This window comes from Lepisosteus platostomus, chromosome 11 (assembly GCF_059453375.1).
Source record: "Lepisosteus platostomus isolate fLepPlt1 chromosome 11, fLepPlt1.hap1, whole genome shotgun sequence".
Taxonomy (NCBI): Eukaryota; Metazoa; Chordata; class Actinopteri; order Semionotiformes; family Lepisosteidae; genus Lepisosteus; species Lepisosteus platostomus.
In genome coordinates this window covers 43179477-43192740 of record NC_142621.1, presented here as the reverse complement: position 1 = coordinate 43192740, position 13264 = coordinate 43179477, and the positions used below count along the sequence as shown (strand labels likewise).

The 13264-nt window shown below is 53.5% G+C and overlaps 1 protein-coding gene across 7 annotated transcripts in view; it reads left to right on the top strand.

Moving 5' to 3' along the window:
* Positions 1-13264, top strand: part of bahcc1b (BAH domain and coiled-coil containing 1b) — a 116232-nt gene that overhangs the window by 68315 nt on the left and 34653 nt on the right. For 6 of the 7 annotated variants that reach the window (XM_088599851.1, XM_088599853.1, XM_088599849.1 and 3 more), the window contains 4 exons: positions 9387-9512; positions 9890-11998; positions 12477-12591; positions 12864-13072. In XM_088599851.1, coding sequence (XP_088455977.1) covers positions 9387-9512; positions 9890-11998; positions 12477-12591; positions 12864-13072 — 2559 coding nt within the window. The remainder of the gene's footprint in view (positions 1-9386; positions 9513-9889; positions 11999-12476; positions 12592-12863; positions 13073-13264) is intronic. The other variant, XM_088599852.1, reaches the window with a different exon arrangement.

The following is a 13264-nucleotide window of genomic DNA, read 5'->3' as shown; positions in this document are numbered from 1 at the left end:
TTACCATTCCATTCCTATTTTCTAAAATGGGACTTTCATTGTTTCTGTGACAGTCTTGGAAAGCTGAGAACGTGGCTCTTTCTGCCTATGTCTGCAGCCTGCTTCGTTCTTTGTCTCTTTCTGTCTCCTTCTGCCCCGTGTGTAAGAGATTCAGATACCCATGTCACCAGTGAATAGGACACCTGTTTCCTGTTCTATATAACGATGATCTGAGTATAGCTACTCATAGAGAGGCTTTGTGAAAGAAAGAACATACACAGTTCTGGCTTCTGCAGTGAGCGTCGTTTCCACTAGCTCATGCAAGGATACTCTCGGAGAAGGATATGCACGCCGCAGTGACAATAACGGAGGTGAACATACACACAAATCCCACGCTTGCAGGTGTCCCCTTTTCATTCGGATCCTTGGAGATCTGTACACACACCATTCCAGGACCCGCTGGAGCTCATCAGACTCAGTCTCTGTCGGCGCAGTCTTGTTACTTACGTCTCGGATTTAACGATCCAGTTCTGCTCTTGATTTTAACAGCTTGTGCACTGAAATGGAAAACTAAAGGCTGTCCTTGATTCCAAATAGCGCAGAACTGCTACTTTTACTTCCAGCAGAATTCCGGAGGTCTGGACCCTCTGAATTGCCCCCTGCCCCCTTTGCAAGTTGAGTTGTCCTTGCTTTGTCTGGATGATCAGGCAGACAACCGCAGGCAGAACGTGGCCCCGTGGCCCCAGGGTCAGGAACATCTTCGTCTCGCTCCAGCCAGAGCCCCCCGTAGTAAAAGCTTTCGTTTTTCCTCCGGCGTTGAAGAAGATTTCTTCCCACAGGGCCTCCACCTCTTCGACCCCCCTCCCCACCGGGTGGCAGGGGGAGCTGGCGACGCCCAGGCTCACCTTTGATGTCGCAGCCTGGCGGCGGCGGAAAGCGCCTGGAGACGAGAGGGGCCGCGGCCGGCGTGTCTTGTGTCGGCTGGCGCGGCCGACAGCGGCGATTGTTGTGGTGCGCGCGGTGAGAGAGGAGGAGAAAGGGAGAGCGCGCAGGAGAGCGTGCAAGGAGTTAAGAGGCAGCCCGCTGGCGAACGCCCCCCTCCACCCCACACACACACACACACACCCCCGCCATCTCGCTCTCAGCCTCCCCTGCGGCTGCAGAGCGGAGCTCCGCCGTGTCGCCACAGGCTGCTGGTCAGGTCCATATGGACCCTCGCCGGTTGGAGGTCGGTCCCCACCCCCTTACCCCTGCAAATCTCCCAACCCCCCCCCCCCACAGTTAAATAAAAATCAGGAAAGAAGGAGAAATCCTGCACCCAAGCCCCAGCATGCCAGCTGCCAGTTGGCCTCAATCCAAAGTGAGCAGCTGGAGCTCTGCCAGTGCCGAGGGCCATGCCAGCCAACCCCCCCCCACTCCTGCCTGCCCTCGCCCCCCTGGCCTCTCTCTCAATCTCCCCTCGGCCTCCTCTCCTCCATCTCTCCTCTCCTGGTGCTCTTTCCTCTGTCTGTCCGCTGGCTTCCCCACTCGTCCGTCTGCTCGGCGATGTCCTCCACCCCTCTCGCTCTTAGCCCATCTGACTCCGTCCCTCCTCCCTCCTCCCTCCTCCCTTCTGTTTCGCACTCCCCCCATGCTTCCCTCCCTCCTGGTGTCTCGCTCACTCTGTCGCCTTTTCTCAATTAGCGGAGCTGACTGGCAGGTTTGTCTCCAGTCTTGCCTCCCAGACCCCCCGTCCCCCCCAGTCTCCCGACTCAGCACAAACACCTCTTCCCTCCTCTCGCACTGCATCCGGCTGCCTTTCCCATCCCTGCTAACCGGCCGCTCTCCGGAGCTACGTGGGGCTCCGTTCCGATGAGAAAACACAAGGCAAAGGGGATGGATTCCTTTCTTCTTCGGTAGATTCCCAAGTTTCCCACCTGCGGCCCCCTCGCCCTCTCTCTCCCGGGGCTCTGCTCTGAACAGATCCAGCGCAAGCAGTCTGCCAGGCAGAAATCGCGAAGTGTGTGTCTGCTTGCACGTTTTCCCAAGCCGTGCCAAGCTTGCGCGCCGAGGAATTGAGCCTCAGGACTGTGGGAACGATGTGATGTTGAGAACCCGTCTCCCAAAGAGAAGAGGAAGGTGTCGGAGAGTGAAAATGAAGACGTCCTGCGCTTGCAGTCCCCAAGCTTCGGCCCTGTATTTGGTTCTGCTTGTTTTCTGAGTGCTTAGCACAGCCTTGTGGAACTTTTCTGCGATTGTTGTGTTTTTTTTTTCTCTCCTGTGCAGCGCTGCACTGTAGAGGGATGATTCCATAATTTACCTCTACAGGGAGGGCGGTAATTGGGCCCTGGAGATGGGGATGGTGGTGGTGGTGGTGGTGGGGGGGGTTCTGCAAGACAATAAATTTATTAAGAAGGCCTGCCACCCCCTGCCCGATTTCCCTGAGCTCTTATGCCTCCAGTGCCGGGGACAATAGCAGGGATGTAAAAGCCTCGAACTGACAGGTGGATGAAAGGCAGCCGTAATGTCTAACCGCTTAGCGTTCCCGAGGGGGCTGTTGGGATAGGAGGGCTAGTGGAAGTCAGTTTAAGAAAAACATGAATTGTAAAGGGAGTGGAGAGAAGGAGGGGAGGAACTGGTGGGGGTGGGGGTGGGGGGGGGCAGAGAGATTCATTAGCCACCTTTTCTCTTCATGTCAGAAACCAGCTGGCCTCGGTTCCTCTTTAGGTAAAGCAAGGTGATAAAGCTGGGGAAAGGACGCCGTGGCCGAGGGGAGAGGGGGACTACCTGTGGCCGCGTTCGCCCTCTCTGCCTCCCGCCGTGTTTAACCCACAGGCCGCCGCCAGGTCCGGCCCCCAGTCCCGTCTCCACTCTGCGTTAACCCGTTCGGGGACAGCTCATCTCCTTCCACAGACCCACCCTCTAATAGCAGTCTGTCTGCCTGCAGAATCATTTCCCGTGGGTGGGATCGGCGAGTTGGCTGTGTGTGTTCCGTCCACCTGTGAGCTGATCGGGGGCCAGAGGAATCCCCTTTTTCCCTGAGCCGGTCCTCATCTGGCGTCCGGGTTGGCGTGTGGCCGTCGCCGGCGCCTGAAGGCTGCTGGGGAAGCCGTGCCTGTACCGGTGGCCGCTCGGGCAGGTGCAGGGGCGTGCTGTCATACAGCCGGGTGCCGGGCCTGCAGGTGTGCGGTTGCCGACGGGGGGGTAGGGGGGTGGGGGTGGGGTTGTCTGCCAGCCCCTCGGGAGGTCTCTCTCACGGAGCCGGGATCAGACTGCCTCTCCTTTACCTCTTCATTAGCTCGGAGCTTGGAGCGCAGGTGTTCGGGAGCCTGGATTACCTGCACTCCGGAGGGGGATCATCCCTGGGGCCAGCTGGGGCTGGGCTCGAACGCTGACTCGCCTGCCTGTATCTGCACCCTTGTTTCTTTGTATTGCATGAAGTCGGGTCAAGTTTCAGTCTGGAAGCCAAACTGCCGTAAAAATGAGGACAGGTCACTGCTGAGCCTGCAGGTCTTTTGCAACCAGTTGCCTGAGTTCCAGGACTTTCTGGAATACTATATGTGACAATGGGTTTGTGATGCATTCTGTTTGCTTGGAGGAGGTGTGTTGCAAGCTTTGTTGCTGTCTAGCCCTGTAAACCACAGATGGGACAGGGTAACTCAAGGAAGGGGGAAGGAAGGTTATTTCTTGGAGGACAAAATCCATCACTCTTTCAGAGGCTTGAGACTGCTGTTCTGACTGCCGTAGCTCGCCTGGAAACTTTGTCCTTACAGGGGAAGGCAGAGTTCCCATGCTCTACTCTGCGGGGTCTTTCAGGGGAATCGTGCTCTCTGAAAACTGCTGTGTAAAGACGTGGCGCAACGCGGAGGCGAGCGTATGTTTAAGAAAGTGTAGGGGAAGAAAATACAAGCCCAGTCAGTGAGTGGTGTCCTAGCAGCGCTTGGAGATCTTGCTGTTGATAGGGATTCAGTCTCGCAAGACCAGGAATCGGCTTTAACCTTGAAGCTGGGGGGGCAGGAGGCAGGGGACTGGGGCCGATTCCGTCGTGTCTGGGTGCCTTTCTCCAGTGCCACGATAATTGGCTGCATCCAGCACAAGAAGAGCCTGGCTGAGTTTATTACACATCATTAGACTCTGATTGCTTTTAGATTGTCATGTGCCCTTTGTCTAATTGTTGCCATTTAAATTAATTGCTTTGAGCGAGTGCATCTGTATGTGAGGGGGTGTTTGGGGATAGGAGGGGTGGGGGTGAGGCAGGGGGTGCAGAGAAGGTTCCCCGATTTTTTTTCTTTTGTCATTGAGTTCTGTTGACATGAGGGGACAGGGCAGGATTTTAACACTCCTCTTTGGTGGAGGAGGGTAGGTCAGGCAACCCTGTGGCTCAGCCGGTGAAGGTGCATGCTGAGAGCAGAGGCTTGAGCACCCCTGGGAGAAGGGATGGGATGAGCCTGTCTGTGTGAGTGGCTGCGGTGGCTTAGAGGCTGCCGGCAGGTTCGCAGTGACATCAGCGAGCAACGTGCCTCTCCTCCTATGGGCACAGACTCTCCTGCCAGGCGCTGTGGAGCTCTCAGCCTGTCACATGATGAGTGGCTCTGCAGGTGGGCTCCTCCGCATGTCTGCTTCTCCAGGAGTCATCGCCGGAGAAGATCTTTAAAACGACTGGGGAGTCTAATACAAGCGCCTTTACGACAGAAAATAACCAGGGGGCGATTTCAGACCTTTTAATAACCATAAAACTGTTTCTTTGGGTTTCCCATGTGAAAGATCCGCCTTCAAACACATTCTGCCATGGATCGTCTGGAGCATGTGGCTGAATCCTTCAGTATCCCATCCCACAGCGTCCTCATTTTTTTTTTAAAGGGGCAGCAATCAAACCGTATTTTTCTGTCTGCAGAATTGAAGGAAAAAGAAAAAAGGTCTGATGTCCCCCAGTAGGCATAAATTCGTTTGAAAAGCGTGGCATCTGATTTGCTGACCTCACAGAGTCTTTGTGCCCAAGCTCCAAGTCGATTCTGTGACTCAGCTGTGTGTAGCAGCGTCAGCACGGCGTCAGCACTCTGCTAAACCTTCCGATGTGTCTTCAGCAGCATCTTTTCTTCAGATTAAGGACGGGCTGATGAGTTTGCAGGACGTTAAAATGAGCAGCGTTTTGGCGCCACCGAACTGGAGCTATCAACCCTAGACAGCCTGTGGCGTGAAAGGGGATTCGTGTCCTTAGTGCTTTTAAGGAGTGTTTTTGAGGAAAGCATGAGTTAATTGGGTTGTTTGTTGTTTTTTTTGTACTGAAACTAAACAAAGCTTTATTCTAAAATGAATGGGGGATAATTGTAGGCAAACTAATCACGGTGTGCAAAAAGATAGCAGCTGAATTGTTGTTCCCCAATTCTGTAAAACGCTGTGACTCCTGAGTTATTGAAGGAATGTTTATTCATGCTATATGTGTAAGTAATTAACACTTCTCAGTCCATCTAGAACACTTTTAAGGAAGGTTCTGCAAACGCTCTTCAGATTACTGAGGTGTCCAGACAGCAGGTCTGCTGTGTTTTTCTGATAGGAACAACTTGTTTTCTTTTTTTAAAGCCTTTTCTAGAGAGATACAATTGCATTTATGCTTCAGCTTGCCATCGAACTGCCTTTTTTTCTCTTTTAGGTTGTACGTATATGAATGATGGCATTGTTGTATTTCACTTCTGTCAGAAATATGTCGCTCTCTTTATTTGAAAAGCGTAGTATTTTATTTATGAGAATTTTTCTTGATCAGTGATTTTGTGATCACTTTTAGGCAAGGTCTCTGTTTCTGTAGGAAATAGTTGTAGCAACAGGTGCATTGTACAGTAAAGGAACAGCTATCAGACAGCTGGCTCTGCATCTGCCTTTTCTCCTGTCCAATGGAAAGATGTGAAGGCTGTCTAGATCCCCCTACAGGCTTGAGTTGTCTGTCTGAAGAGAAATATTACCAATGGGAAGAGGCCATTCTAGCTCAAATAACACCACACCCTTCCTCTTTAGCAAATTAATCACAATTACAGTGTAATATCCTCGTTTTGAGTTATTTACAGAATCAGGGCTATTTGTGCCAAAGCCCTCTCCATATAGCCTCCCCAGACATTTTCAGTCTGTGGTATTCCTCTATGCTAGACACTTCTCATTCCTTGGCTTTTTCTTTGATAGCTTGTTGCTCAATACATGTATCATTGCCTGGAATTCAAAACCAGAAGAAATAACTGGATATAATGAACCCCAGCAGTTGTTTTCAGGGATCCAATGGACTGTGAGCTCAGACTGACTTTGCTGAGGCGGTAATGAGAAACAAGGTTGTAGAATCTGCTCTCTTTGTTGCGGGGAGCAAGTTCTGGGTGAACAGTCCAAGTGGTGACTTTATATCTGTCCTCCCTCATTAAAGACCATTTTTATTTTCAAAGGCTGATTCATAATAAAAGAGCCGGATGGCCATGTGATTGTATGTGAAAATGCTTTTAAGAGGAGCAGTGTACAATCTGTTTTTCAGAAATCCTGCCCTAGTTTCTTGGGGTTTACTTGTCCTGAAGCCTGTGATGTTCTGCCATGTATGTGTTATGCATTTTAATCCATTTGATGTCCTTTCAGTAACCGTTAACACAAATTTGTATTCAGTTGTACTTGTACCATATGTACATAGAAATCAAGAGGGATGTTTGTAGTCTTAAGAGCAATCTCATAGTATTGTCTCTTATTCTGTGGGTATCTAAGGAAATGTCTCTTTTCTGCAAGCTTGAATCCATTGAAGATGGATTCATGACTTTTGTTTTGGTATGTGCAACTTTAAATGATGCTTGCAGTAATGTATGGGGCTTTGCAGGGAAAGGCCTTTTGGAATACATAGTGCATGTATTGGGACACTGCGGGGACAGACTGATCGGATTCAGCAGTGCATGTAGGATGGACCGATCGGAATCGGCAGTGCATGTATGGGATACTGCAGGGAATGACTGATCGGAATCAGCAGTGCATGTATGGGACACTGCAGGGAATGACTGATCGGAATCAGCAGTGCATGTATGGGACACTGCAGGGAATGACTGATCGGAATCAGCAGTGCATGTATGGGACACTGCGGGGACAGACCGATTGGATTCAGCAGTGCATGTATGGGATACTGCAGGGAATGACTGATCGGAATTAGCAGTGCGTGTATGGGACACTGCAGGGAAAGGCCTTTTGGAGTTTGCAGTGTAATTACGGAGGGACGAAGCTGTCAAAACAAAACTCCGGCAAACGCAGAGCTCTGGTGCTTCCATCACTAGCCCAGCCGACTCAGACATGTCTGCTGAGCGCCGTAATGCAAACAGAGCTAGCTGTGCTACAGGCCTTGAGGAGGAAAGGGCACTGGGAGCTGGGAGGAACAGATGTGTGCCCTGCTCGCCTTCCAGGGCAGTGGGGGCGGGAGGGGACTGCTGTGAATATTTTAAGGCTGGGGGGGCAAAAAGTCAGAGGCATCTGGAGACTGTATGTTATAGACTAGTGTTTACTTTAGCTGAGCTAGTTAAACTTTTAACGCCATTTAATTAAAGGGCCGGCAGGGGGGCACTCGGTAGGCATTAACCCTTCACAAGCCTGCAAGAATGCATTTCTTTGAATCAGTTCCACCCCTGATCCTTACCCCCCCCACCTCCTCCTATGCTTACAGTCGGCCTTAAACAGAAATCTGCAGTAAGGCACCATCTCCATTCGAATCAAGGACAGTCAACAAGGATGAGCACTGCACTAGAAATGAGCTGCATGTTAAGAAGTCAGGTTTAGTTGTGCATTAGCAGTGTGCTCTTGTCCAGACGTCTCCAGTCCCGATCCTGGAGAGCTGGTGTGTCTGCAAGTTTTTCAGGTCTCTTTAAAGCAGCAGCATCTGAAGAGCCAGGAAATGATGTTAAATTGGTCCAGTTAAGCCAGTAGGCAGCTGTTTAAAGGTTTAGCTTGCTGAAGAGACATTCCAGCCCTCCAGGACTAGGAGCTGACAGCTGTGTTTTAACTGGAGGCAGGACAGCACTGTGTAATCAGCGCTGTGTAATGTGTGAACCATGCCTGCTTAGAGTGCATTAAATGCCACGCAGGAGTTATGGTTCGGAGCGGTGAAGTAAAATAATAACAGTGGCAGAGGTATGATGGAGAACCTAGGCTAAAAATGATAAACATACCAGCTGCTTCCTGTTTCAGAAAATGGGAAATTTGGTGATTTTTCTTTTTTTCTTTTAGTCAACTTTCTGGTCAGTTCACATCATGCAATGCAGTGCACACTTTTGTTCCGGCTGGAAATCTCTTGTGATGCAGCTGAGAGTGGCGTTGTGAGAGAGGACTGTTTGTGCGTCGGATAAGTGCTTTCTCAGTGAAGTCGTTCCCCTGCGGGGATGCAGTTGGGTTCCCTGGGAGAACCAGTGTGGAGGAAAAGCTGGTTCTTGTCCGGCTGACCTCCTGGGTGCAGCTGTGTTCCAGCTCATTCTGGAAAAGACAAGCCCTGCTGATGAAATGGACAGTTTTGTTTTTGTTTGTTTTGAGGAAAGCAGATTTAGTTTTGCTGTTTTTTTTTTTATCTTGGTTTATCTTTGTCTGAGAGAAGGAAATCCAATCACTGGACCTTCCAGAACCAAGCTGCTGAAGGAACGGGGTCTTCTCATGATCGCATAGCTCCTCACTGGTTGACTGTCAGATCCAGGGTTAATATAAAAATGCTTCTGTTAACATGTAACTCTCAGCAGGACCCCTGCCCTAGATACAGCATTAGAACTGGTCTCCTTCTTATTCCAGAGTCTAAAAACACAAACTTTCTGGTCCACCTATTAGCTCTGCTAATCCCACTCGTTGGAATTCCCTTCCTTTTATTCAAGTCTAGAATAAAAACTCGATCTTTTTTTCACTGACATTTCCCTAAGAAGAGCTGTAGTTCAGGAGTGGGGGATAGTGATTGGCTGATAGACTTCTGTTGGGCTCTGCACTTTTATAGTGGTTACTAACTTTGCAGAACATCGCAGTGGAAATTGCTATGCACTGGGGTGTTTAAAAGGGTATTAGTTTTGCAACCACCTATCTGATGGTTTTTATCTTAGCTGTTGGGCACTTTTAAATAAACATGTTAAAACCATGTTTATTTTGCTTTTTTCCCCTTTTCTATTGTATCTGAAATGTTTCAGTGTTGCAGTGGTCTCTGAAAGATGCTTTCCTAAAAAGGCGCTATATAATAAAGTTTAAGAGTTATATCATCCTGAGATGCAAGGTTCTGGTCTTCCTCACTGGTGACTGCTCAGCACTGATATGAGAATCTACATACAGCACAACCCAGGTGGCACACCGGGCGCTTGAACTCTGCTCCTATCCAGCGAGGAAATGCTCTTTCCTTAGCTTGTGCTGTACTTCTTTAAAACTCCCTCTGTCTCTCCCCCCTCCTCTGTTGTCTGTATCAGCAGCCCCAGGGTATCCCCGCTTTTCAGGGAGTCTGGCCTCCACCTTCCTTCCCATGAGCCATCTGGATCACCATGGCAACAGCAGCGTTCTCTATGGACAGCACCGTTTCTATGACACCCAGAAAGGTGAGTTGACTCCACCATTGCATAAGGAAGGCAAGCAAACACATCACCGAGTAGGAACAATTCTTGTGAGGAGCAGAGAAAAATCTGATCAGATTTAAACACGTTGATCTCAGACTAGACCAACGGGTGATCCGAGGCCCATGAGCTAATCTTCAGGCTTGAATGCTGCGTGAGGTTAGAGTTATCGATCAGAATCCATTAACTTGCAGTTATCACATTCACCTGATTGGAAGCCTCTGCTGAGCTCCTGTTTCACACGATGTTTTTGTTGCCGTTACTTTTTCATCCTCACCGTGGTCTAAAAAAAAGAAGAAGAAGCCCAACACCCAGACACAAGTGGTTCATTTTTCCGTGCCCTTTCTCTCTTTATCCCACAGATAACTTCTACCTGAGGGGCCTCCCCTCTCAGCCAGCTCTTCTGTCGGCCAATCACAGCTTCCCGCCCATCTCTCGGGCAGCCCCGGGCCACCCGCTGGGGTCCTGCAGCCGGGAGCGGGACGGGGGCGGGGGGCTGCACAAGAGCCTGAAGGAGGGGGGCGGGGAGCGCGGGGTGGTGCTGGGCGCCAAGGACAAGGACAGGGCCGGCAGCAAGCAGGAGGCCAAGGACAGGCAGCAGCACGGGCACCACCCGGGGTCCCACCATCACCCCCAGCACCCGCAGCACCCGGCCGGCCTGGAGGAGGAGAGCGGCAGGGCCCTGGAGCGGCACAAGGCCGGCCTGGCGCTGGACGGCAAGGAGGACCCTCTGGGCAGGGGCAAGCACCTCAGCGCCTGCCTGCTGAGCGCCAAGGTGCTGAACGGGGAGCCCGGGGCCGGCGCCAAGGGCCCGCTGTCCAGCTGCGGCGGGGCCGCGGGGGGCGGGCCGGGCAGGCAGGCGGGCAGCCGCTGCGCCAAGGAGGCGGCGATCGGGGAGGTGCGGGTGAGCGGGCACCCGGCAGACTGCCTGGAGAGCCGGCAGATGCTGCACCACTCCGTCTCGTACTCCGTGCCCCCTCCCCTGTCCATGAGCTCCGCGGCCGGCAGGGGGGACCCGGGGGGCTTCCCCTGCCTGCAGCTGCACCCCAGCCACCCCCACCACCCGCACCACCACCACCACCACCACCACCACCACCACCCGGACTTCTACTGCCCCCCGCCCCCGCCCCCGCTGGCAGTGCCCTCCGCGCAGGAGAAGGGCTCAGCCGGCGGCGGGCGCGAGCTCAAAGTCACGGGGCCGACCTTCGTGCCTTCGGTGGGGCACCTGGGCGACAAAGCGAGCGGGCCCTTCCAGCTGGCCAACCCAGACTGCCGGGGCGGGGGCGGAGGCGCCAAGGACAAAACCTTAGACAAGAACAACAACAGTGGCAGCGGCCCTCCCAGCAGCTGCCAGAGAAAGCAACATCAGCAGCAGCAGCAGCAGCAGCAGCAGCAGCAGCAGCAGCACGCCTATGGGAAGGCAGACAAGGCTCCCGACTGGCTGCAAAGTAACCATCAGCACTTGCAGCAGCAGCAGCAGCAGCAGCAGCAGCAGCATCACCCCAGCGCCCGATCGCGGAGCCTGGAGTGCATCAGCAGCGCGGACTTGGACCTGTTCAGGCCCTCCCTCCCTCAGGGGGCCAAGGGCGGCCCCTCGGGAAAGAGCGGCCCCTACGTCATCACCCCCCCCTTCCGGGACTGTTCTCACTCAGGTCCTCCCACCTCGCAGCCGTCCGAAGGGAAAGCGGTCCCACCGCAGGGCGGCGGCGGGGGCGGCGGCGGTGGGGCTGGGTGCACTTTGCAGCGAGACGGGCAGAAAGTGGCTCGGATCAGGCACCAGCAGCACAACCGGCCCGGGCCGGACAGCACTTCCAGTGAGTTGGCGCAGGGCAGCAGCGGGCAGGACATGAAAAGGAAGCTGGAGTTGGCGTCACTTGGGTACAGCATCAGCGGGCAGCAGCAGCAGCAGCAGCAGCAGCAGCAGCAGGCGCTGCCTTCCTGGGCAGCGCGAGGGCACCAGGCGCAGGTGGAGGAGGAGCAGAGGAAAGCCTACCTGGACTCCTTCAGCAGCAGGCAGCAGGGCCAGCCCCAGCAGCAGGGCATGGCCTCCCAGAACCAGCAGGAAACTGGGCAGCAGGGCAGCCAGGGAGAGAGCAGCGCCATGAAGAGCCTCCTGAAGTACAGCAGTCAGCAGCAGCCCCTCCTGCTGTCCCAGAAGAGCCCCTTTGGGGGCCTGGGCAGCCTGAAGACCGCCGGGGGGGGCGGCGGCGGCGGCGGCAGCAGCAGCTGCGCCCTGCAGGACGCCAAGCAGGCCCTGCCCCCCAGGAAAGGCCCGGCCAGTGACGGCGAGAGGTCGGACTGCAGCGGGCGGGGCCGGGAGGCGGGCGACGCCCCCCACGGGGAGGGGGAGGTGCGGCAGCCGCCCGTGGGCATCGCGGTGGCTGTGGCGAGGCAGCGGGAGCCGCCCTGCCGTCCCCTGGATGGGCACCCTGGCCACAGCCGGCAGGGCAGGGTGTTACCGGCCATGAAAGGTGAGAAAACGCGGCCCTGCGCTGGGCTTGCGAACGAGCGGCGAGGTTCTCGTTTTTCTAAGAAGGAGGCTAAGAAGTGCGGTGCGTGAACTCACGTTGTGTCCTCGGTCCTCAGTCCCGGCGCATGACTGCTTTAGGTGAAAGTTAAGCGATTGTCTCAGCCGAGCCCGAAGCACATAACTGCTGCCTGTTTCAGAGCAAGTGAACACCCCACGTGAGAGGCAGGGAGCTGAAGGCAATGGAAACTGGTGCTGCCGGCTCATGCCCTGGCTTCATATAAGCTCCCAAAGTAATGTAATAAATTGTAAGATCGCAGCTGACTTGCAAGGTCTTTGTGTCCCGTTGCGGCATCGAAAACAAATTCCGCCCGCTCCTTGTTGTTTTTTGTGGTCTTTGTCGATCCTCGTTGCCTTCTCGGTGAACTTTAGACCCGTGTTAGAAAGCCATGCCCCGGCTGAGCCGAGTGTCTCTCCCTCAGGGGTGTCCCGCTCTGTGTTCCCTCTGGACCCGGACAGCGAGGAGGAGAGGAGGAGGTTGTGTGAGGACCCTCTGGGGCTGCCCTGCCTGGACCGGGAGAGAGAGCTGCTCATCAGGTCTGTGAGTCTTCCTGGCTGACATCTCTTCCTGTTCTAACGTTCACCCCTCAGCTTTTCACCAGTTAACTGTTTCAGAGCCTTTTGAGGATTTTTTTGTGGTATAAGTACCTCGGTTTTTAAAAATTGTCTTAATTGCAAGGCGTTCTAAATTGATACTGTCTCTTAATGATGCAATCATAAGCGTTGATGGAAGTATGAAATTCCGATAAAGAGTTTCACAACTATCCCATACTGTTTAATTAATTAATTGTTCTTTGTATTTTAACCAGAGACAACAAAGATCGGGTGGAGTTTGCCAGAATCCATCCCTCCAGCAGCTGCCATGGTGATCTGACCTCTCACCTCATGGTGACAGGTGGAACTTCCTTACAGGCCAGCCAATTAGGAGCTGACCCAGCAGCACATGCCCATCCAGCTCATCACCATTGGATGCCACGGACAGGAAGTCCCTCCTTATGGATGACGGGACATTCCTACGGTCAGTGAAGCAGAGGGGCGTTGGAAGCAGGAGTGGTTTACATTTGACACACAGGTGTTACGATCTGTAATCGGTGTGTTCCATGTATAAACCAATGCCTTGACGCCCAATGGAGGGGTGCAGGAGCACCATGCTTGTGTGGAATTCTGCAGTATTGAAGCCTTGCCCCCTCTGTCTCCGTCTTGTTATCCT